At 43.9% G+C, this 25,989-nt stretch overlaps 1 protein-coding gene across 2 annotated transcripts in view; it reads right to left on the reverse strand.

The window, feature by feature from the left end:
* Positions 1-16,951, reverse strand: part of CYP20A1 (cytochrome P450 family 20 subfamily A member 1) — a 65,066-nt gene extending 48,115 nt beyond the window's left edge. The window contains exons 1-4 of one of the 2 annotated variants that reach the window (XM_002712554.5): positions 16,790-16,951; positions 8,457-8,506; positions 6,279-6,445; positions 2,693-2,835 (exon numbers count right to left, since the gene is read on the reverse strand). In XM_002712554.5, coding sequence (XP_002712600.2) covers positions 2,693-2,835; positions 6,279-6,445; positions 8,457-8,506; positions 16,790-16,861 — 432 coding nt within the window. In that variant the 5' untranslated portion in view covers positions 16,862-16,951. Of the gene's footprint in view, positions 1-716; positions 818-2,692; positions 2,836-6,278; positions 6,446-8,456; positions 8,507-16,789 lie in introns of those variants that run through there. The other variant, XM_051848291.2, reaches the window with a different exon arrangement.
* Positions 16,952-25,989: the final 9,038 nt, after the last annotated feature.

Genomic DNA, 25,989 nt, shown 5'->3' on the forward strand with positions numbered 1-25,989 from the left:
AATAAGCATAAAATTACAGATATCTTCATAATGTTCACATTAAAATATTACACTAATTTCAACTAACACAAAATTGTATGACAGAAAAATAAGGCCAAAGATAAAAATAAGTCGAGAGGCATTTACGATTTAACATGTAAGATTTTAAATATGTATGTTACATAAAAAGAAAAAATGCAAAGTTTCTTTTTGAAAAAAGTCTTTAGGTAATTATTCAGTAACTACTACAAAATTATTAGAATTTCCGAGAAGTGATTTTTAATTCCACCTTATACTAGGATACTCTAAGAGCTGTTTAAAAACCTAGCCAAGCAAACCTATAAAGAGGACAAACCTATAAAGAGGCAAAACGGCTTTGTGCTAAGTGTATAAACTCTGGGTCAAATTCTAATTCTACTGCTATTTATCACTGGCTGTATGAAGTTGGACAAGTTACTGAACTATTCTGTTTAATTTTCTTTATCTGCAAAAAGGGAAAATAATACCCTTCTAGGAAAGATCCATCTGCAAGGATTAAATGAGTAATAACATAAGTTATCAAAGCAATTAACTCAATGATTTTGGCATTAATATTATTACCAAGCTGTCAATTAAGTAGATTCTTTACAACAGCCATGGATTCCAAAATTTAGAGATACTTGGTTTAGGTAGAATTTAGCCCAAAATCACAGTAAAGTATGAAATTGAGGCACACAGAAAAAAGAAGTTAAACTCACAGTTTAAAGACGAGGTTGAAGCCTTAAAGCAAAGGTAGTCAGAGCAGGAAGGAGCCAGACCTCACAGGATGAAGTTGAGAGGATTAGAGTCTTTAGAGGATTTAGTCAGAACACAGAATGAAGATCTGTTAACAAACAAAACCCCAAATGCCAAAAAGTTTATTGCAGCAATTCAAGCTTACAACTTACATGTGTGTGTGTTTTAAGATTAATTTATTCATTTGAAAGTCAGTATTACAGAGAGAAGGAAGGAGGGAGGGAGGAGGGAAGGAGGAGGAAAGAAAGAGAGAAAGAGAGAGAGAGATTTCATCTGCTGGTTCACTCCCCAAATGGCCACAAGGGCCAGCGCAGAGCCAGGCCACAGTCTCCCATATAGGTACAGGGACCCAAGCACCCGGGCCATCTTCCACTGCTTTTCCCAGGCCATTAGCAGGGAGCTGGATTGGAAATGGAGCAGCTGGTACAGGAAGAAGCTCCCACATGGGATGCCAGCATCTCAGGTGGCAGCTTTACTCCCAGTGCCACAACATGGGTCCCAGCATACAACTTATACGGTGCTAACTCTGGTAAACAGTACTGTTCTAACCAGCCTTAAAGAATTCATTGGTAAGAAGGAGAAGGCTGCCCTGACAGCATCACTCTTCAGTAACGTTATTGCTGATTAATCATTTAATTGCTATTTCAAAGTAATGCTTAAGTGTCTGGCTTATGCTGTAATACTGACAACATAAAAAGCAGAAACAAATTTCTCACATACAGGCCCAGTCAAGTAGCCAAAGCTTATAAACATTATGGCAAAAGCATACATAAACTGAGAAATAATTTTTTACCTGGAATTGCCTTTGACAGGAAAAGAAAAAAAAAAAGACTGGAAGTTTAGAAAACAGAGCCTGTGATAAAAGATTAAGGAAGGGGCTGGTGTTTTGGTACAGCAGATCAAGCCCCTGGCTATGACACCAGCATCCCATATCAGAGCGTCAGTTTGAGTTCCAGCTGCTCTGCTTCTGATTCAGCTCATGGCTAATGTGCCTGGGAAAGCAGTGGATGATTGCCCAAGTACTTGGTCCCTGTCACTCATGTGTGGACTGGATCGAGTTCCAGGTTCTTGGCTTTGACCTGGCCCGGCTCCCCACCACTGAGGACATTTGGAGAGCAGAGAGAATGTCTGCATCTTCTTCTGTCAGTCTGCCTTTCAAAGAGACAAATTTTTTTCAATATTAAAGAAGTTAGGAGCTGGTGTTGTATGGCCAGGTAAGCTGCCACTAGCAATGCTGGCATCCCACATCAAAGTGCTGGTTCAAGTCCCAGCTACTCCATATCAGATCCAGCTCCCAGCCAATGCATGTGGAAAGCAGCAGCAGATAGCTTGAGTACTTAGGCCCTTGTATAGGCTCCTGGCTTCAGCTTACCCACACCTGGCCATTACAGCCATTTAGAGATCACTCTCTCCTTCTCTCTCTGTCACTCTGACCTTAAAATAAATCTTTTTTTAAAAAAAATATTTATTTATTTATTTATTTATTTGAAAGGCAGAGCTACAGAGAGGCAGAGGCAGAGGCAGGGGGGTGAGGGAGAGAGCAAGAGAGCGAGAGTGAGAGCGAGAGAAAAAGTCTTCCATCCACTGGTCCACTCCCTAAATGGCCACCACAGCTGGACCAGGGCCATTCGAAGCCAGGAGCCAGGAGCTTCTTCCAGATCTCTCATGTGGGTGCAGGGGACCAAGGACTTGGGCCATCTTCCACGCTTTCCCAGGCTACAGCAGAGACTGGATCTAAAGCGGAGCAGCTGGGACTTGAACTGGTGCCCACATGGGATACTGGCACCCCAGATGGTGGCTCTTCCCACTATACCACAGCCCCGGCCCCAAAAAGAATCTTTTTAAAAAGAAAAGAGAAGCAAAGACAGGAGACAGAATAATTTTTTTAAAAATTATTATTTAAATTGTGGAACACAGACCAAACTACTCATCACCTTACCTTTAGCAGGAGAGTAAAATTCCTCTGCAGAGAATCAGTCACACCGTTTTCATATAGTTTTTTCCTCATGTGGTTTTCACTCACACTCTCCCCATCAGATTGATACCTTAACAATGACTTCAGCATGGTTTCAAAAGGATCCGCTGAAACACACAGAGTAAATATTTCTAAGTGAAAACAATCACTTAAGTGTTTCCAGCAAGACAAAGAAATCAGGGAGGTAAGGTTTTCTAGCTGACAGCATGGTCCATTCTTCCACAATCCCTTTGTCTTTCCTAAGTATGAAAAGTCAACGGAAACTGGCAAGAATGCAACACCTTGACCAGGAATTCCGCTACAAGTCATTCATACTTGTATGAGATTTCTTCCAACACAACTATAATATCTTTGAATTAAAAAAAAAAAAAAAGAAAGGCCCATTCCACTGATGTTAAAGCCATTAAAATGGACAAGTTCATGTGTGATTGTCAGGCATTACAATTTAAATGAGCTGAGTTCAACATTTCTTTTCTTTCTCCTTCATTCTTTTTTTAACAAATGTTTCTTTTATGACCATATTGTTCTATCTATCTCTCTTTTTCTCCCAAACACAGACACACACACAATATCATTGTAAGCAACTCAAATACGGAAAAGAAAAAAAAGAAAGTAAAATTTATCCTAAAGCTCAGTACATAGAAACATATTTTATTATTTTAGCTATTTTTTAATATGTAATTTCTTAAGAAAGACAGACAGGGGGAAAAAAATCTGTCAGATTTCACAAAGAACTACAGGCCCTTGGTTTCAGAGCACATCTCTCCACCTTAGCACAATCTTATTTTTTTTATTTTTATTTTTTACAGGTAGAGTTAGACAGTGAGAGAGAGAGACAGAGAGAAAGGTCTTCCTTCCGTTGGTTCACCCCTCAAATGGCTGCTACAGCTGGCGCTGCGCCGATCCAAAGCCAGGAGCCAGGTACTTCTTCCTGGTCTCCCATGAGGGTGCACTTGGGCCATCCTCCAGTGCCTTCCCGGGCCACAGCAGAGAGCTGGACTGGAAGAGGAGCAACCGGGACAGAATCCAGCGCCCCAACCGGGACTGGCACTGCAGGCGGAGCATTAGCCTAGTGAGCTGCAGCGCCTTGTACAATCATTTAAATAATGTTCACACTCTTCCCTTTCTCCCCAACTCTGGCCTGGAAACACCACAGGAACAAAGATCACGTTGGGTTTTATCCGTCATTGCATTCCCTGACAGCGCCTCCTTTGCATGGTGCGGAAAGGTGGGTGACCAGAATTAGCACAATCTTGAACCTCCCTGCCTGGCTTCAAGTTCTCCGTCCTCCACCAATTAGCTGTGTGACCCTGGGCAAATGACTTACCTTGTCTGCATCTCAGTTTTCTCTTCTGTAAAGCAGGGACACATAACATTGCCTTCATACAGTTATTATGGGCACTAAATAAGTTAATATTTATTAAGGGCTTAGAACAACACTGGCATAAAATGACTGCTACTTGTAATGCTACAAGTAGTCACACATAAAAATAAATTCAGATCATTCTATTAAGGCTTGGAGGTATTCTTTTATTCAGCGATTGATAAAAATTTAAGTTGCTTCAAGTTTTTATTATAAATACTGCTAATATGCATCTTTTCTCATTTATGTGATTATTAATTTAATATAAACTCCTTAAGATGTTATTATTAAGTAAAATGTCATTATCAAAGTTCTCTCTAGGAAGTCTGCACAATACTCCATGTTTCCACATTCCCTCCTCCACAATGAATTCTCCCAATATTTTTCATATCGTTTAGCTACTGAGATATAAGTCTAGTTTTTATTTGTCCCCAACTGGTTATTAGTGAGGCAGCAACCTTTTCATTTGTTTGCTGGCAATTTTTTTCTTCTTTCTTAATTACACTGTTTCTGCCTATTTTTCAACAAGAGCATTTTTTCTTATTAGTTTTTATTTACTATATATATACATTAATATATATATAGGTGGTAAAAAGTTTTCCTATCTCTCTTTTTCCACAGTGTCTTTTTATTTAACAGAAATACAGCAATCAATTATCAAATATCATGTGTAATAATGTGTGGCCAACATTTTCCTATTTCTATTCTTCCTTTACCAAGCTGTTCTTTAATTACACTAAATTTTCCATTTTTCTATAGACAGATATAGCTATCTTGGGATTTACGGCTCCTAGATCTTGGGTCATTGAAGGATATGGTTTATCTACATGACCTCTTGCCAAAATAACCATAATAATAATATTTAACATGGTTTTTCAATTACTTTAATGAGTTCATATTTTAATCATTTAGAATTTATTTTGATTGGGGCCAGTATTGAGACACAGCAGGCAAAGTTGCTGCCTGCAACACTGGCATCCCATGTGGGCGCCGGTTCACGTCTCGGCTGACCCACTTCTGATCCTGCTCCCTGCTAATAGCCTGAGAAAGCAGCAGAAGATGATCCAAGTCCTTGGGCCCCTGTACCCATGTGGGAGATCCAAAAGAAGCTCTTTGCTTCTGGTTTCAGCCTGGCTGTTGTGGCTGTCTGGAGGGTGAACCAGTGTCTGGAAGATCTCTGTCTTTTTCTGTCTCTCTATCTTTCCCTCTCTCTCTGTAATTCTTTCAAATAAATAAAAAAAAAATTCTTAAAAAAAGAAAAAAATTAATTTGATATAAGGACAGGGATTGAGATTTATTTTTTCCAAAATGTTCACTAGTTTTCCCAAAAACATTTATTACACCTTTGTGTCTGTCACAAAATGCTATGTTTAACAAATATCCTTGATTTGTCACCTGAACTACCTATTCTATTCTATAAATCTCTCTAGTCCTATCACAGTACAAGATATTTAAAATTAATCTAGCTGTGTAATACATTATCTGAGCCAATGTTACAATGTTAGAAATATTTCCCTCAGGGGCCAGCATTGTGGTTGGTGTAAGTGGTAAAGCCACCACCTGTGATGCCTGCATCCCACATGGGCGCCAGTTTGAGACCTGGCTGCTCCACTTCCAATCCAGCTTCCTGCTAAGGCACCTGGGAAAGCAATGGAGGATGGTCCAAATCCTTTGGCCCCTGACACTCACATGGAAGACCCAGAAGAAGTGCCTGGTTCCTGGCTTCGGACCGGCCCAGCTCCAGCAGTTGCAGCCATTTGGGGAATGAACCAGCAGATGGAAGACCTCTCTCTCTCTCTCTGTCTCTCACTCGATCTCTGTAACTCTGCCTTTGAAATACATAAATAAATCTTTTTTTTTTTTTTAAGTATTCCCTCAGTTGGATCTCTTCTAGATTTTTCCTGGCAGTTCACATACATTTATTTACTTTTCCAGATAGAATAGGAAACTATTTTTTCAGGTTCCCAAAAGAACCCTGTTGGGATTTTAGTGTATATGTCTATAAATTAAAGAAATAATTATTTTATAATACTACATCTTAATTGTGGTAACGAATATAAAAAACATTAGCACATCCCTAGCAATAGCATAGAACATTCAATTAAGCATTGAACAATGGATAGTTCTTTATTTACATTTACTTTTCAAAGATAAGGATCAGAAAGTTAAAAAGAAAATCAGACTTACATGTCTTGTTGGGATTGATATGCTGCTTTAGTACATCCACGGTGCCCAAACTAACCACAAGGCGTCTGCCAAACCAGAAAGAGACCACGGGCCCAAATCTCTCATGCAAATTAACCAGGAACTCATGCAAACTTCCACTGTTCACAATATCTGGAAGGTTACCATCTCTGATAAAAGATTAACATTTCACAAATTATTAATTTAACTTGGAAAAATAAGGAAAAAACATGGCTTATTCTGAATTAACTGTCTTAACAGATAAGCACAATGGCTCAGGAAACTCAAATTATTGTAAAATCCAAAACTCAACTATATGCCTTCTCACCAAGCTTTTAGTCATATTGGGATATGGATATATCTGATATTTTCATTTACTTAATTCTGAAAGGCAGAGACAGAGAAATAGAGACAGAGATTTCCCATACACTTGTTCACTCCCCAAATGCCCGTAACTGGCCTTGGCTGGGCCAGACCAAACCCAGCAGCCAGCAACTCATTCCAGGTCTCCAACGTGAGTGGCAGGAACACAGCTACTTGAGCCCTCACTCCTCCTTTCACAGGGTACACATTAGTGGGAATCTAGAGTCAGGAGAGGAGCTAGGACTGAAACCCAGGCATTCATTCGGTCATGTGATACAGGTATCCCAACTAATGTCTTAATCACTGTGTCAATGCCCATTCTAGGTTTGTCTGATATTTTGAGAAATCGTTAACTCTTTAAATCAAATAAAAAAACTACACAGGTACATCTGACTTAGATCCTGAAAAGCTACCCCACTTCGACAGCACCTCATTCTGAGATAGCAATGGATATTATCATAGGCCAATTTGAAAATCACCAGATCAGCAATGGTAATTTTTCTCTTTCCTTCTATTTAACTATGTTTTTAATTTTTCAGCCTTCTCTGGCAACAAAAAGCAAGTAAAGATTTTGATTTATAAAGCCCTCCTTTCTGTCCTGAAGAACGGTTAGGGGGCCAGCACTATGGGGTAGCAGCTTAAGTTGCTTCCTGCAACATCGGCATCCCATCCTGTCCCAGCTGCTCCACTTCTAATCCAGCTCCTTGCTAACGTGACTGGGAAAAGCAGCAGAAGACAGCCCAACTGCTTGGACCCCTGCACCCACTTGGGATACCCAGAAGCTCCTGGTTCCTGGCTTTGGCCTGGCCCAGCCCCAGCCACTGTGGCCATTTGGAGGGGGGTGAACCAGCAAATGGAAGAGAGCTCTCTTTGTCTCTCCCTCTCTGTCTCTCCCTCCCTCCCTCTCTCTCTCTCTGTAACTCTGCCTCTCAAATAAATAAAATAATTTTTTTTAAAAAAAAGAACATTTAGGTAGGGGCTGGCATTGTGGTGCAATAGGTTAAGCTGCGGCCTATGACTCCAGCATCCCATATGACCACAGCTTTGAATCCTGGCTGCTCCACTTCTGATCCAGCTCCCTGCTAGTGTTCCTGGAAAGGCAGCAAAAGATGGTCGAATTGCTTGGCCCAACCTGCCACCCACACAGAAGACCCACATGGAGTTCGAGGCTTCAGGTTTCAGCCTGACCCACCGATAGCCCTTGTAGTCATTTGAGGAGTTAATGAGTGGATGGAAGATCTCTCTCTGTCTGCAACTCTGCCTTTCAAATAAACAAACAAATTAAAAAAAAAAAAAAAAAAAAAAAAACAGAAGAAGAAGAAGAAAGTCTATCTAGGCAGTATGCACAGAAATAAACTAAGACTAAACAAAGGAATTAAATAAGATAGGTACTCTAAAAATAGGTGTAGTTTTTTTAATTTTTGTTTTGGTTAACTTATTCTTTTAAAAAACAGATTTATTTACTAGGAAAGAAGAGTGATGGAGAAAAAGTGAGAGGCAGTGAGAGACTGAGAGACCTCCTGCTGGTTCTCTCCCCAAATGGCCACAACAGCCAGAGCTAGACCAGATCAAAGCCAGGAGCCAGGAGCTCCTTCCAGGTCTCCCACAAGGATGGCAGGGCTCAAGCACTTGGGTCATCACCTGCTTCCTTTCCAGGTAGCAGGAAGCTGCATCCAAGTGGAGCTGCTGTGACATGAACTAACATTCAGACACAGAATGCCAGTGTAACAAGTGGTGCACCACAATGCCAGTCCCTATGGTACAGTTTTGATACCAAAAATGAAGAGTTGTTTCTAGCTGATTAAAAAAATTACTCACTTTTCTTCAGTTGGAGTAAGTCCTGGAATTCCTGCAGCTTGTCTGGAAGCCTTAAGGACAAATTAAAAAATAGTTTAATGTAATGAATTATCGTATATACTTTAAATTAGAAGGATTTTTAAAATTATTTTTATTTAAGACACAGAAAGCTCCCATCTGCTGATTCACTATCCCAGTAGTCACAACAGCTGAGATTGGGATAGGCAGAAGTCAGGAGCCAGGAACATAACCCAGGACTCTCATATGGGCACTGAGAACCCAATTCCTTGAGTCATCACCACTACCTCCCAGAGACTGCATTAGCAAGCAGCTGGATTCAGGAGCTGGAGGCAGGAACAGAACCCGCGTGCTCCAATGTGGGATGCAGCTCTGCCAACCACCCACAGGGGCAGATGTGTTTTATCAAGCAACTGCACGACCTTGAACAAATGGCTTTCCAATTCAACTGAATCTAAGGAATTATCTCTGTATTAAAATATTTGTAAAATACAGGTTCTTTGCATGGAAAAAATTTGCCTTAATAATCTTATCTGTGAATTAAACTAAGATGCTTAAAGAATTTAATATCCATTCTACAATACATACCAAGTGTATTTTTCCTTTTTCTGATTCTACATATGGCACCAGTTGGCTTGACTTAAAAAAGTCAACACCCATGCTTACAATACCTTCACTTCTGAAATAATCATGCTTTTTTGATCAATCTACTAAAATATTATTGCTATGTTCTGAATATTTTTGTGTTCCCAAAATTCATGTTGAGACTTAATCCCTATGTGGTGAGATTACGAGCTGGGAACCTATGTATAATTAAGTCATGAAGGAAGGTCCATCTTAATAGGATATTATAAAACAGCCACAAAGGAGCTAGTGTGCCCCTGCTACCACATGAAGACACAGCAAAACTGCACCACCCATGAACCAGGAAGTGCGCCCTCACCAGAAACTTACTGCCCAGCCTCCAGAACTAGGAGAAATAAATTGCATACACAAGCTACTCGGATGATGCTATTTTGTTATAGAAGCCGAAACCAACTGAGACAATGATAGTCATCTTTTGCTTTAGAACAGCCATCTCCTAGCAATGAATGCCGACTAGCCAGTGAGATATCTGGCATAAGAATACATCAAATGATAGAATAATGCATGGCAAACCACTACAATGATGTCTAAGGAATGAACTTTGGGAACATTTGGGAAATTTTAACATTAAACAATTTTGTACTAGGTTTATGTTTGCTGGGGTTTGGGGTGTTATTTTTTATTTCACAATAAACATAAAACCTAAAACACTCTATTTTAGAATCAATTCAGAATTTTGTTAACGATTTTGACTAGCACTAATCAGAGTTTTATCTATTTGGTACTCTGCCTTTTCTCTATTTAACATTATATATAAATGAATATTTGGACATTTCATCAAAATTGCTTTCTTGCACTGGCATTGTGGTATAGTGGGTAAAAGCACCACCTGGTGATGCCAGAATCCCATATAGGTGCCGGTTCCAGTCCCTGCTATGGCCCAGGAAAGCAGCAGAGGATGGCCCAAGTGCTTGGGCCCCTGCAGCCACATGAGAGACCCAGATGAAGCTCCCAGCTCCTGGCTTTGGCCTGGCCCAGCACTGGCTGTTGAAGGTATCTGGGGAGTGACCAGCAGATGGAAGACTCTCTGTCTCTTCCTCTCTTAACTCTGTCTTTTTTGAAAAATTGCTTAATCGGGCCGGCGCCGCGGCTCAATAAGCTAATCCTCCGCCTTGTGGTGCCGGCACACCGGGTTCTAGTCCCAGTTGGGGCGCCGGATTCTGTCCTGGTTGCCCCTCTTCTAGGCCAGCTCTCTGCTGTGGCCAGGGAGTGCAGTGGAGGATGGCCCAAATGTTTGGGCCCTGCACCCCATGGGAGACCAGGAAAAGCACCTGGCTCCTGCCATCAGATCAGCGTGGTGCGCCAGCCGCAGCACGCCAGCCGCAGCGGCCATTGGAGGGTGAACCAATGGCAAAGGAAGACCTTTCTCTCTGTCTCTCTCTCTCACTGTCCACTCTGTCAAAAAAAAAAAAAATTGCTTAATCATTTTCCTATTATATTGCTGTAAAATATCTGACCTACTTCTTTGGTTTTACTATTATAAGCAAGGCTATGAAAATTTTAGTACAACCTTATTTAGTCCTCTTGTTTTTCCCTTACTGGAGTATGTGCCCCTAAAATAATATGGGTTGAATTAAACTAACTGAAGAGAGTTCTATAATTTCTACAAAATACTACAAGATTATATCTAAGCAAAAGTTTGTGTAATTTCCTTTAACTGATTACAATGAAAGCTACAATGTATAATTTTATACTGTACACACTGTCAATATAATATTATAAATAGTGGGAAAAGGAATGAGAAGCCCTATATTTAAAAAAAAAAAAAAAAAAGATAGGGGCCAGCGCTGTGGTGCAGCAGGTAAAGCCACCGCCTGCAGTGCTGGCATCCCATATGGGCACCAGTTCAAGTCCTCACTGCTCCACTTCCAATCAAGCTCTCTGCTATGGCCTGGGAAAGCAGTAGAAGATGGCCCAAGTCCTTGGGCCCCTGCAGCCACGTGGGAGACCCAGAAGCAGCTCCTGGATCCTGGCTTTGGATCGGCACAGCTCCGACTGTTGTGGCCAGTTGGGGAGTGAACCAGCAGATGGAAGGCCTCTCTCTCTCTCTCTCTGCCTCTCCTTCTCTGTGTGTAACTCTGACTTTCAAATAAATAAATAAATCTTTAAAAAAAAAAAGATAAAGTCAGTGTCATAAAAAAAATCTAGCTTTTATTTTCTATGCTAAGCTTATTAATGGCTAAACAGTTTTTGTGATTTTTAAACATGCTAAATTTATGTCATCTATTTTCTCTTCCTCCTGAAATTACAGTAAAATAAAAGTAAAAAATTATGAATAGAGAATGGGGGAGGAAACATAGTAGGTGAACAATTCGACCAAGCTCTTCCAAGCGTGATGCTGGTGGTGGGGTGATTCACTGACAAGCCGACAGTCCTCTGCTCTGGGTCTGCACTAGAGGAGACAGGAGGGCAGACAGGCCAGAAGGGAAGACGTAATAGTGGTCCACTGGAAAGAAACTCATCTTACGTATCCGAGTACCTGAGTTGGAGTGCTGACTTGCTCCTGATCCTACCTTGCTACTAATGTGGACCCTGGAAGGCAGCAGGCAATGGCTCAAGCTAAGTTGGGTTCCTGCCACTTACGCGGAGACCTGTACTGAGTTCCCAGCCCCAGGCTCAGTCTGGCACAGCCCCAGCCATTGTGGGCTTTTGGGATGGGAGATCTCTTTCTGCTTCTTAAATACAAAAGAGAGAAAGAGAGATAAGACTTGAGTAATTAACAAAAATTCTGTATACAGATCCTTTAGGCCCCCTAGGAGTGCTCTGTTTCAATGAAGGAGACTTGGAGACACTAGATTTAGGAACAACAGCCTGAGGAGTGTTGACAGCTACAATGCTAATGGAAAGCTAAAGCCAAGCTGTGAATTAAGTGTGGAGGTACAACAGAGGTTTTTTTTCATGGATTTATTTATTTATTTGAAAGTCGGAGTTATGGAGAAAAAGAAGAGACAGAAAGAGAGAGATCTTCTATCTGCTGGTTCATTCCCCAAATGCCCTCAATAGCCAGAGCTGGGCCAGGCCAAAGCCAGGAGCCAGAAACTTCATCTGGGTTTCCCACATGGGTGCAGAGACCCAAACACCTGGGCCACCTTCTGCTGCTTTCCCAAATGCATTAGCACAGAGCTAGATCAGAAGTATAGCACCTGGGACATGAGCCGGTGCCAATATGTAATGCCAACATCACAGGCAGCAGCTTGACCCGCTATGCCATAACACCGGTCCCTAATAGATTTCAAACAAACAAGGTCTTATGAAGTGTTTTCTTTTTTTATATTTTGTACAATTTTTTAGGTTACCTATTTATTTATTTGAAAGAGTTACAGAAAGAAAGAGAAACAGAGAGAGTGATCTTCCATCTTCTGGTTCATTCCCCAAATGGCTACAATGGCCAAGGCTGGGCCAGACCGAAGCCAGGAGCTTCTTCCAGGTCTCCCACAGGGTAGCAGGGGCCTAAGCAAGCACTTGGGCCATGCTGTGCTGTTCCCAGACCATTAGCAGAGAGTTGGACCAGAAGTGGAGCAGCTGGGACTCAAATAAGCTCCTGCATGGGATGCCATCCTTGCAGGAGGCCGCTTTACCCACTATGCCACAGCACTGGCCCCATAAAATTTATTTTTCATGCTTACTTCCTTAGAAAGCTACTGGAAAAATAACGTTCTTTAACAAAGAAAGCGACAAAGCGAGAGAGAAAGGTGCGCCATTTGGCGACCAGGAAATGAGAGACTACAACACGGGTATAAAGATTCCCCCACAATGATGGCAAAGGGACAAGAGCTGCGAAGAGGACAGAGACGGTAGCCAGCACTGACCAGGCAGGGGTGATCCAGGGCTCCAGAATGGATGTCTTCAGGGGAAACAGACACAACTCACGTGTGTGACTAGTGGGACAATTTCACTGAGTGGTGTCACGACAGGAATGTTGAAATATTTGGGAAAAAAGTGCTGAGAGGCAGGTGTGAGTAAGCCCTGCTGCTGTGCAAATAACAACTCCGCTCTCCCCCACCCCCAACCCAAATCTGTTCCCGGCAGCTACAGCTCTCTTGCCTTTCCACATCTACATCCGCAACATAGCTAAAATGCTGAGAGCGATCCCAAATTTCGCATGTACCTGGCAAAACCCTGGAGACTCCAATTTCCCCAGTAACTGTAATTCTCACTTCTACCACTGCCTCAGCACATCCGGGATAATGTTCTTACCTTTTTCCTTACGTGAGCCCATCACGACCCTTTCTGACTCTCCCCTCAAGCTCCGGACTCCTACTCCTACGGAAGTTTATCCTTTTTTCCTGATCCCTTTCTCCCCGACTCAAACCTCTGCCCTACCTCACCACTGCCGGCACAGTTACACACTAGCTTTTACTAGGAACTTCCTGCACTTCCCAAATTGTCATTTCAAGCATCCACATCTCTGACAGCCTCCTATCTTTCCTTCTCAGTATTTCTGATATTCTAAACCAAAAATATTCCTATCCCAAAGGGACAATTTGCACACCCACTCATATCAAGCCAGCTTAGATTCCACTGACTGCCATTATAACCATTCCTCTGCAGATTCCTTCCACTCCTTTGCCCCAATTGTTTTGTCAGAATAAATCAGGCAAATTTCCAATGCTCAGTCACTTCTGCCCTGGATTCCCAGAGACAGAGAAACACACTATCATGCCAACAAGTTTCACTTTAAGTTCACAAACCTCAAAGCACAAACTTCACACATTTCCCTACTCCACTTACTCTCCTAATCTTCTAAATACTACCTCACTCCTCCTCTCTCTTTAAATCCCGTCTTCACCAATGACTGATAATCTTGCTTCCATTTTGCCAAAAAAATAAAAGCAAGCAGGAAATAACTTCCCCACTGTCTGCCTACATCTTGTCGTCTTTTCATTCTTGAAGTGAGTGTGTGTGTCTGTGTGTGTGCCTACATTGTGCCCTTACAGCACCCTTGCCTCTACATTCTGGACAGACTATGCTTCCAATGAAAAGTCCCTCACTCCTCCACAAAGTCCCCTCCCCTCCCACCTACACAAGAACATGGCTCCAAAAATGCTGTTTCTGACGTCATCAAGTTCCTCCTTATGACGTGACTGCCCTGACCAGCACATTAACACCTTTCTTGCCTCCCTACTTGTCAGCCACCTACGTGGTATCTCTAAACCCACCTTCTGTTTATCACCCACACCATTCCACTGACAGCTGCTCTTCTTAAAATCATCACTGTTACTCAACTCTGAGGCCTTAACCGACCTGACAAGTTTGCACATTTGACTTAGCCAATCACTCTAAACAGGGTGGGCATTTGGTGCAGCAATTAGAACACCGCTTGGGATGCCCACATCCCATAGCGGAGGCCTGGGCTGGATCCCTGCTCTGCTCCCATTCCAGCTTCCTGCTAATGCACACCCTGAGAGGCAGCCGGTGATGGCTCACGTAGTTGGGCCCCTGCCACCTGCAAGGCACACCCAGACTGAGTTTAAAATCCTAGCTTTGGTGTGGCCCAGCTCCAGCTGTTACATGCATTTGGGGAGTGATTGAGGGTTAGGAGGTCTCTCTCAGGCTTTCTCGCTCTTCCTTTCAAAGAAAATAAACAAATTTTTAAAAATAATTGGCTTCCTTCTAAATAGCTGGCTACTCCTTAGCTGGCTCACTCCTTCACTGGCTCCTCTTTCTCTTCCCAGCCTCTAAATACTGCGAAGTCCAGGGTTTGGTCCCTGAACCTCTTCTCCCTTGTCTGAATTTCTTTCTTTCTTTTTTCCCTTTTTTTTTTTTTTGGCAGGCAGAGTGGACAGTGAGAGAGACAGAGAGAAAGGTCTTCCTTTTGCCGTTGGTTCACCCTCCAATGGCCGCTGCGGCCGACACACCGCGCTGATCCGATGGCAGGAGCCAGGTGCTTCTCCTGGTCTCCTATGGGGTGCAGGGCCCAAGCACTTGGGCCATCCTCCACTGCACTCCCTGGCCACAGCAGAGAGCTGGCCTGGAAGAGGGCAACCGGGACAGAATCCGGTGCCCCGACCAGGACTAGAACCCGGTGTGCCGGCGCTGCAGGCGGAGGATTAGCCTAGTGAGCCGCGGCGCCGGCCCCTTGTCTGAATTTCCTTGAAAATGGCAACAAGCTTTAAATACCATCCATACACTAACAGCTCCCAAAGTTACTCCCTCCAGCCGGACTTTCCCCTTAAACTGGACTTACATAACCAATTATCCGCTAACATCTTCACTTGGATCCAATTCCCCCCAAGACAAAACTAATCAAAAACTAAAAACCAAACCCCTGGCTTTCCCTGCACTCAATCCTTCCTTTCAGCCATCCGGCTACAAAACTGGTTTTCCCTGATGCCTCTCTCACCCTTCACATGCAGACACTGGGAACTCACCGGCTCTGTATTCACAATGAACTAGTCCTCACCCTCTCTGCCACTGCCACCCAAGTCAACACCATCCCTCCCCAAAGTGATTATACAATATCCTAACCTCTCCACCCGCTTCCACCCTTGCCCCAGGCCCATAAGTCTAGGCAGAGAGGAATCGCCTATAGGCTGGTTCGCTCTCCACGCCAGGCAGAAGCCTGAAACTCCATCCCATGCAGATGGCAGGGACCCAACTACCTGAGCATTCACCTGCTGCCTCCCTGGGACCACATTATTAGGAAGCAGGAATTGGAAGAGAAGGCAGGACTTGAACGTAGGTATCCCAAGGGGTCTTAACCACTACATCAAACGCTCACCCCACCCTCTTCTTAATACACCAGCCAGATGATTCCTATAAAACTTATCTAATAAAATTCCATAGTAATTCTCTTAAATTTCAAATGTCAGTCATCCGTTGAAACCGTCCAGCGGAACCCGCAGGTCCAGAAACTGGCCCACAAGCCACTTCCCCAGCTCGCGGCCGGGTCTCCTCCTCCCCGGCCTCCCGGATTTTCAGGCCCACAGCAGCGCGCTTGCTTTCCTGAGGGTTTGCCTTGGCTGCTCCCTCTGCCTACACCGCTGCTGTTCCAGATCTGAATCGCTTGCTCCTTCGCCTTCTGCAGGTCTCTGCTCACATGAACCCTCATCTCTTGACAGCCACCCCCCACTTTATTTGCCCCATCTTTGGGGCTGACCAACAGCCAGGAGATGCGGAGATGAAGCCCGCCAAGGCCACAGCGCGTGGCTCCTGCAACAGAGCCTCTGCCTGCGACACCGCAGAGGCAAGACCAGGACCGCGAGCCCTTTGGAGCAGGGCAATGACCAAGCGGCAGCCAACCAGAAAAGCGGACGACACTAGCGCCGGGGGGGAAAAAGGAGTGGCGCGTTCTGGCATTTCCTCCCAGACACGCGAGAAAACTGGCATTCGGGTGTGGCTGGTTTATTGTCAAAAAGCCCTCCCAAGTACTTCAAAGCCGCCTGCAAGAGCGCTGTCAGGGGCTGGCGCGCTGAAGCCGAGCCGGCCCGGCCCGGCCTGGCCCGGCCCGGCGAGCACCAACCCCGCGGCCCTCCCGCAGCAGCGCGGGCTTTCCCCCCCACGCAGCCCACGCAGCCGGAGGGGTCTGCAGCCGCGCAAGGCGTCACGTGGTCCTGCGTGCGGTCCCCGCGCGGGAGCTCTCGCCTCAGCCACGCCCCGCTGGGGCCCGTGGCCAGCAAGTCGACGTGGATGCGGGAGAGAGGGCGGCGGGGGCTGCGGCCAGCGCCCCTGAGGGCCGGGGAGGCAGTTACCGGGTAGAGGTAGAGCACTGCTCCCACTAACGCCAGCAAGAAGGTCACGGCGAAGATCGCGAAGTCCAGCATGTTTCCTCGGCCCGGGAGCCACGTCTCGGATCCAACGCTCGGGCAGCCGCGCCTCTGCCTGGCCGGACTTGAGGAGTTAGAGTGTGGGCGGAGACAGCGGGCGCGCCCTGCCAGCGAATGGGCCGCCGCGGGGCGTGACCAAGGGCCGCTGACCGCGGGGAGAGCAATGGATCGCCGAGCAGCGGGCCGCGGGCCGCTAAACTCAGCCAGAGGCGGCCACGGCCGTCAAACGCTAGCCTCGTATGCCGAGGCCGCGCTACAGTGACTTGAGTTCCGAACGCCCCGCGCGACTCGGGGTCGGAGTTGCTGGGCAAAGCAGAGACCAGGCTTCTGAGAAATGCTAGGAGTTGACCTTGCTCTGCCCCAGGCGACACTTGTTCCAGTGGGTGTAAGGTTGAACTCTCTAAAGCAGTCGTTCTCAAGAGTGTGTGGTGCTCAGCTGAGACGACCCGCATCAAGGTCGCTGGGTCAACGTCGTCCCGGAGCTAGGCCTCAGCGAGCCCGCGGAGGGGGGCTACTCTCAGCACTTAGATCTGAGTGACCGCTGACCCGGAGCACCCCTAACCTGGACGGGGAAGTGTCTGGCGAGCACCCCCAGACGCTCTCTTTGACGGAAGCATTCCTGTTTGAAGTCCTTGACGCTGGAGCGCAGTGGTGGATAGCATTTGCCAGCTCTGCCTGCTCCGACTTGGGCATTTCTAAGCTTTCTCTTCCGTCGATGTAACACAGTGTTGATACCGCGCAGATTAGATACCTTATGAATAGGTCAACACTTAGCAGGTGCTGGCTACTTCAGCATTTTGCATTAGTTTCTCTGGGCAGAAAAAAACATGGGACCCAGCCTTTCAGCGTCACCGGTGACTCAGGAGTTTTGACCCGGTGATAGAAGGCTGCTTACTGCTCCATTTAGCGGAAGCGTCCTCAAAGTGTGGATAGACTTCCTGGCTTTAATATCAGCGAATGTTAAGAACGGGCAGCAACTCAGCAAGAGAAATCATTCCAGATTGCGCTTTAGAGCCTCTGTGATAAATGACTGTTACATAAGCATGGAACATACCTCACGGAAAATGCCACCGTTTTGGCATCTATACCAAGTGTAATGAAACATGGAGACTTAATATTTCATTTGGCAGAGATCACGCTATAACAATCAGTTATTTATTTATGAGGCGGACAGTTACAAAGGAACGAAGACACAGAAACAGCTCCCTCCTGCTGCGTCGCTCCTGGGCCGCTCTGCAGCCAGGAGCAGGAACTGCAGCCGCTCCCACAACACCCATGGCCCCTGAGGTGGGGGCTCTCCCCCCATGGCCAGTCCTCTGAGCACTCTTCTCTCCTTGACCCGTCACACCTAGGAGAGCCCGTGGTTTTCCCTGTTGCTATCTCCGGTTATTTCAACATCTCCCTGATTCCCTTAGCCTTTTCCACGGCTCTGAATAGAATTTCTTCATTCAAGTGTTTTGAACCTTCTGGGTCAGAAACTGTTTGCTGTCAGATCTGATTCTGGTCAACACAGAGCGAGGCTCCCCAAAACAGTTCCATAGATGGAATTCCAGGATGAAATTAAACGCATTTGGCAACCTGTAATGAGGTCCATTCTTTTTTTCTTTTAAGAATTATTTATTTATTTCAAAGGCAGAGTTAGGGAGCAGGAGAGACAGAGAGAGAAATAGAGAGAGAGATCTTCCATCTGCTGGTTCACTCCCCAAATGGCTGCAGTGGCTGGAGCTGAATTGATCCTAAGCCAGGAGCCAGGAGCTTCATCCAGGTCTCCCACACTCAAGCACTTGGGCCATCCTCTGCTGCTTTCCCAAGCACATTAGCAGGGAGCTGGATCAGAAGTGGAACAGCCGGGACTCAAGCTCGTGTCCATATGGGATGCGGGCACTGCAGGCAGCAGCTTTACTCATCAAGCCACAGCACCACCCCAAGGTCCACTCTTGATAGTTTGTGGCATGCAGTGGCATGGGGCAGTCAAGGAATTGTTGATGACAATGGAGATGATGAAAGACCTGTGGGGTGGATTGCTATTTTGGATCACATTGTAAAGCTTGTGAATAGAAAAAATAAATTTAAGACCTTGAACTTAAAACTCCCACTATAAAAGGTATTGCAGACAAAGAAGCAGGGGACTTCCACCGTGCTCTCAAGAATCCCTTATGCTGTGTGCAGCTGCAGGGCAGCTACGGTTTTGTCAGGCCTCCAAATCTAATTGTACGGGCTGAGGAGTTACGGTGCCACCTCAAAGCCCCACCTTGTCAAGACTTTTATTCTCAATTTGGGCACTGAGAAGGACTTTAGGTCAGGACATTTGGTTCAAGAAAGATAAAGCTTGGCCGGCGCCATGGCTCACTAGGCTAATCCTGTGCCTGTGGCGCTGGTGCCCCAGGGTTCTAGTCCCAGTTGGGACGACAGTTCTGTCCCGGTTGTTCCTCTTCCAGTCCAGCTCTCTGCTGTGGCCCAGGAAGGCAGTGGAGGATGGCCCAAGTGCTTGGGCCCTGCACCCACATGGGAGACCAGGAGGAAGTGCCTGGCTCCTGACTTCGGATCGGCACAGCGCGCCGGCTGTTTGGGAGGCAAACCAATGGAAGGAAGACCTTTCTCTCTGTCTTTCTTTCTCTCACTGTCTAACTCTGCCTGTCAAAAAAAAAAAAAAAAAAAAAAAAGATAAAGCTGAAATCTCAAGTTCTCATGAAGCTGTCCTATCCGAGGAAACTAACTTCCCTCAGCTAAGGGCCTTCCAGAAACTTCTCTTGGGACAGTTACTTCACAAAGGAGTCCCTATTGAGGCCGGCGCTGTGGTGGTGGTGCAGCAGGTTAAAGCCCTGGCCTGCAGCACCAGCATCCCATACAGACACCGTATGTTCAAATGCTGGCTGCTCCGCTTCCGATCCAGCTCCCTGCTATGGCCCGGGAAAGCAGCAGAAGATGGTCCATGGCCATTGTGGCCATTTAGGGAGTGAACCAGTGGATTAAAGACCTCTCTACCTCTCTCTATAACTGTGTCTTTCAAATAAATAAAATAAATCTTAAAAAAGGATTCCCACAGCAGACTCCTAGAATGGCATTTGCTTTAGTAAATAACACTCTGACCTCAGAATCAACCCTTGAGGCTTCCTGGTCGGGCTGAAAGACCTGTGAGAGCATTTCAGGCATGGAAAGCCAAGACTTTGTGGCAAAAAACATCCTACATGGAGGATCCCTGTGAGACCTCAGTGGAAAGAAAGGGTCATGAAAGAAGGATGTACTCTTCTCTGAAGGGAGGAGAGAACATCTACTTTGCTTATGGCCTTGTCCAAATACCGATGGAGTCTATGGTCACAGAAGGCTTCCGTAGCCTTGGCAGCCCATGGCAAGAGCCTCGATCACTGACATCACAGATAAGAGTGTTAAAGGAACAACAGAAGTCACTGTGCACTTACTCCCCATATAGGACTTCCGTCACTAATGAGTTGTACTATGAGTATTGACTGCAAATTTTGTTCCCAAACTGTACTCGATATGTCGTGTGTGTGTGTGTGTGTGAGCGCGCGTGGGTGCAAATTGTTGACGTCTATGCTTAGCATGGAGTTGGTCCTCTGTATATAAGGCCAAACCAAAAATGAACCATAATGAAGAAGGAGATGCGAGAGGGAGAGGGAAGTGGAATGGGAGTTGGGGGGTGGGCGGTGGGGAGGGTGGGTATGGGGGAAAGAGTCAGTGTATTCCTAAAGCTGTATCTATGAAAAAATGCATTCATTAAATTAAAAAAAAAAGGGAGTCCCTATTGTTCCTGAAGAATTCTCATTTCCCCTTATTATCTCTTGAGCAAAAAACAGAGTTAAACCTATGGCAGCCAACTCAATTCTTAGAGGAAATACATCCAAGGGAAAGGGGGCAGGGGACAGAGCACAACATGTAATAATTTATCACTGATATTTTGGTCTAACAGTCATTTCAACTAATTTGTATAGAGGTAAGAGATCATTGCAAACCATATGAATAACCAGTTCCAACACCATTTGTTGAAAAAAATGTTCTTCCCCCATTGGATTATACTGGCGCATTTGTACCCAGTGACTCACACATTTGTGAGTACATCTATAGGCTTCTGTTTCCTTCACTGCAGCTCTGTATGAAGTCTTGAAATCTGAGAATTTAAGACCTCCAATTTTGTTCTTGTTTTTGAAAATGGTTTTGGCTATTCTGGTTCCTTAGCATTTCCATATAAAATTTAGAATCAACTCTTCATTGTCTTCAAATCTCTGTTTATTTAGCTTTTCTTTTTCTCATCAAAAACTTTCTAGTGTGCTGTGAATATCTCTTGCTATATTTTATTACATTTATTCCTACATATTCCACATTTTTAAATGCTATTGTAAATTTTAATGTTATGAATTTCAACGCTATTACTAGTATATAGAAATGCAACTTTTGATAAAATAGTATTTGACAGAGAGAGAGAGAGAATCTTCCATCCATTGGTTCATTCCCTAAAGAGCAAAAATTCTATTTAAGGCCAGGAGCCCAGAGCTCCATCTGGGTCTCCCACATGGGAGGCAGTGGCCAAGCACTTGGACCATGCTCTGCTGCTCTCCCTGGCACATTAGCAGGAAGCTGGATCTGAACGGGGGCACCAATATGGAATACCAGCATTGCAAGCAGCAGCTTAACCCACATTGACCTTGTATTCTGTGACTTTGCTAGGCTTCATTAGGTCTGGTAGTTTTTGTCTGTAGATTTCTTATCATTTTCTATACATATATTACACTAACAGTAAAGAAGCATACTTTAGTTTCTTTTCCAATACGTATACTAGGTTTTTTTGTCCTTTGCCTTATCACACTAGGGGATAGGGAACTTTTTTCTGCCAAGTGCCATTTGGTTATTGATAACATCATCCAAGGGCCATAAAAGTTATCAATTTAAAAATTAGCTTGCTGTAGATGTATTGATTTCTAGTCCCACCTGCAGTTGCCTTAGCATTATACTGTGGTAGAGGCCTTTTTTTTTTTTTTTTTTTTTTTTTTTGACAGGCAGAGTGGACAGTGAAAGAGAGACAGAGAGAAAGGTCTTCCTTTGCTGTTGGTTCACCTTCCAATGGCCGCCGCGGCCGGCGCGCTGCGGCCGGCGCACCACGCTGATCCGATGGCAGGAGCCAGGAGCCAGGTGCTTTTCCTGGTCTCCCATGGGGTGCAGGGCCCAAGCACTTGGGCCATCCTCCACTGCACTCCCTGGCCACAGCAGAGAGCTGGCCTGGAAGAGGGGCAACCGGGACAGAATCCGGCTCCCCGACCGGGACTAGAACCTGGTGTGCCGGCGCCGCTAGGCGGAGGATTAGCCTAGTGAGCCGCGGCGCCGGCCCGAGGCCTTTGTCTTTTAATTCAAGTTGTTTCTAACATGATTAAAGTAGTGATAGAGGCTTTCCCAAGGTCAAAGGATGAAGAAGGGAGGAACCTGCCCTGGGAATCAAATATAGTTAACTGCTTGCCCATGAAGTTACTATCTGCTTGGGTTCCTGCTTGTTAGCACCAAAAGATGCTGTTAACTTTTGCTAGACAGTGTACAGCTCAGTATGTGTGAAAAAAAAAATCAGTAAATATGTATGCATGTGCATTATCTTATCAATTCTTGTGGCTGCCATGTAACATTAGAATATCCAATCAAATGTGTGCACACAGCCATATAAGAGAGACAAAAAAGCTAAAACCATATATAAGAATATACCCCTCTTTGTTGTAGGCTCAGGCTTTTGGATATAAGTCTACCTGGTCCTTATGTTGACATGAGTAATAATAAAAGACTTCTTCCTGTTAAAAGTCTTGGTGTCTCGTCTCTGTACATGAATTCCACTACAATATGACCCATGGGTTGGACGTTCCTCACCTCTATCCAGTACAATACTAAAGCAGTGAGAATGGTATTTTTGCCTTGTTTTGATTTAGGAAGTAATTTAGTCAGGGGAAAAGGGCCCAAGAACCTGGAGCTCCACTATCTAGGAGCAGATGATGAACGTCCCAGCTCCAGAAGAAAGCGGATTTGCCCGTCCTCACCTTGTTGTTTTAAACTGCCTTGTGTGGGTGGAATAATGCTTAACCAGACTGGTGGGAGGTGGGTCTTCTTTACTGCCCTCCAATTCAACTCTGATCTCTTCTGAAAACATTTTCAGAGACACATGCAGAAATGCTTTACCACTTACCTGGGCATATCTCACCCAGGCAACTTACACGCCCAAGTCATGCTGCATTATCCATTTTATAGACTGTGAATAGGTCAGTGTGTGTTCTCTTCAGGACTTCTGCACATTTATTCATAATGAACTCCTTTTCTTTCCTGTGTGTGGGGCTGAGGGTGGGCATTAGATTACATGTCTCCTAAAGTTTTTCTCTGTTGTCTGCAGGATCTTAAATATTAATTTCCCCTGCTCCTCATCTCTTCCCCTTCACCATCCAGTTTCCAAAGAGACTGCCTTTATACAGTCAAGAACCAATGCCTCGGAGGCTGCCCCGTCAAACCTTACACACTGCAATATCCTTCTATATCAGTTCTCTGATCCACAGACTCTTTTCAGTATTTTTGCACTTAGGGTAGCCTCTTTCTGGGAGGTTTTTTGTTTTTGTTTTTTTTTTTTTTTTTTTTTTTTAATCTTAGGCTCTCCATTACCCTACTCTCTAATTTTTCTGACATCCCCACCCCCTCACTGTCTGCAAAGGTTTGTTATAGAAACCTAAGGGATAGCTTGCTGAAATTTAAATCATTTTACATTTGTATTCTTTGTTTTCTAGGTATCATGAAGGCATGGGATTTGTGTAAGGAAGTTTATGTTCTCGCTTATCTGTATGGCTTTTTGAGAGGGTAAAATTTTAGGATGGAGAAAAAGCAAACAGTACTTACATGTAATCTGTTCTCTTTATCCTGAAGTGCACAATCTTTTTAAAAATCTGTAACCAACCATGGCAAATGTTAAGTGGTAAGAGCTTCTTCTGGTTGATCTGTTTTTAATTTGACTCCAAACGCCTAAAAGTAAAATATTTCTTATCTCTTAAGATACTGAAAAAAGTAATTTCTGCACTTTGGACGCTGATGGAACTAGTAACACCTTTTCATGCTGGTTAACTGCATATAATTTTACTGGCTAAGATTTATGAGCTGATGGCAAAATGAAGCAAAGTATATCATCTGGTGAGAGGTAAATGTCTACCTGGTATGTGACCACTGGCTTTTCATATCGTTACTGACCTAGCCTGAAAAATGGCTGCCAAAAATAACTACATCTTAGTCCTTAGACATCTGTGACATCACCTTACATGGCAAAATGAACTCTGAAAATGTGATTAAAGATGATATTGAGGAGCTTACTGCTCTAGACGAGGGGAAAATAGTATAAAAAACGAGAGAGTGCAATCTCAGAGAAGAGTTAGGGAGAAGACTGCAGTGGAAATTCTATGAAAGGAAGAGGGACACTGTGAACCTATGAGGAAGGTGTGGACACAGGACGAGCACAGACACAACACAGCTCCCCAGCAGCTGAGAGCCGGAGTGCCAGCTTTGGACCAGTGGGGTGTGGAACTCAGCCCAAGGCTTCATAAATTCTTGTTCATCAATGGGATGGCCACAATGCAATGAGATAACATTCTTAAAATGAAACTGAAAAAATGTTGTTTCTGTGTGTTGATGATTAAACAAAGTATACAAATCCTAACCCAATAAAAAAAAATAAAACAAGGACCTTGAGATGGGGAGACTAACTTGGATAATCCATGTGGGCTCAGTAGTAATCACATAGTCCTAATAAGAGGAACACAGCGAGACTCAGAGGCAGAGAAGGGAGCAACGGGATGAGTTTACCCATTTGTGAATATCTCTGTGATGCACTTTGTTAATATTAGGACCAAAAACTATGCTTAAGGAGGATTCTGAAACTTGTTGTAAGCTGAATAATTAAATCTCTCTTTATTTTCTCCTTAAACACCACAAATATCAAACCAATATGAATGTCTTGGCATGCTGATTTTCTTCCAAATATCCATGAATTTGAGCTATAAAGTGGAATGTAAGAATTAATCTACTTTCAAAGATTATTTCATATTACTAAAGCATGAATAATGGTAATGTAGTTTTTTTTTTGTAGCTGAGTCCCTAACTTTTCCAAGCTCTTTAACGTTATAACTAAGCTATCTTTCAGAGAATACCCTAAATAAAATTTAGGTACAGAGTTTAAAAAAAAAAAAACCTGAGTAGACTGTCAAAATCATTGTAATAAAATCAATGGTGAGTAAAAAATTAGTAAAAATTTATCTAAAAAATTTTATAACATTGTTTAATCTGAGACACTCATCAAATTAATAATATATGGTCAGCAAATATAAACTCCAGTATTATGTGAAATGAACACATTTATCTGATAACTAATCTGATGTTACAGACTTGTTTCAAAAAAAGTATGGTAGTCTTACTGATGCCTATACCTAATCTGGCTTTGATGGTTCGATGACTGAGACTCTTACCAAATTAATGCAGGAAGTTTCCAATTCTATTGGTGTGCCTGGATAAGGTGCTGGATAGTGGTAGATGGTGCAAGAAGATGAAGGGTAGTATGCATTTCTATTGTTTTGTTATTCTGAGTCCAGAGATAAAACTAAAAGAATCTTAATTTGGATTCTTATTATGGATTAAGTTCTAGTAACCTTAATAAAAGAATTTAGAATATCAAAAGTTGACAGATAAAATGCAAATGTTTCTGACATGGCTTTAAAATGAAAAACTAACCACCTTATAAGAAAGGACTTCAAAAAGTTCATGGAAAGTTGAAATTGAAACATAAGTTTATCTCGGTGCCAAACATTTTGAAATCCATGCAGTTTATTTCAAAACATACGTTCTCCATGAACTTTTTGAAGACTTCTTCTATGTAAGAATTTCACAATTTTTTTGCACCAAAATAAACTTACCTTTTAACTCCATTTCCCACAGGCTTTTGGAAGTTCCTTTGTATATAAAAAAAAGTGGTTAACATAGTACTTGTCTTGTGAACACAGAGGTACAGAAGAAAAGCTGCTGGTATGGGAAACAAACAGTATCAATTTTCTGCTTAAGAAACACCACATTCAGTCTTTAGTCTAACCAAATAAGTTAGAATTATAAATCAA

This window comes from Oryctolagus cuniculus, chromosome 3 (assembly GCF_964237555.1).
Source record: "Oryctolagus cuniculus chromosome 3, mOryCun1.1, whole genome shotgun sequence".
In the NCBI taxonomy this organism is placed as follows: Eukaryota; Metazoa; Chordata; class Mammalia; order Lagomorpha; family Leporidae; genus Oryctolagus; species Oryctolagus cuniculus.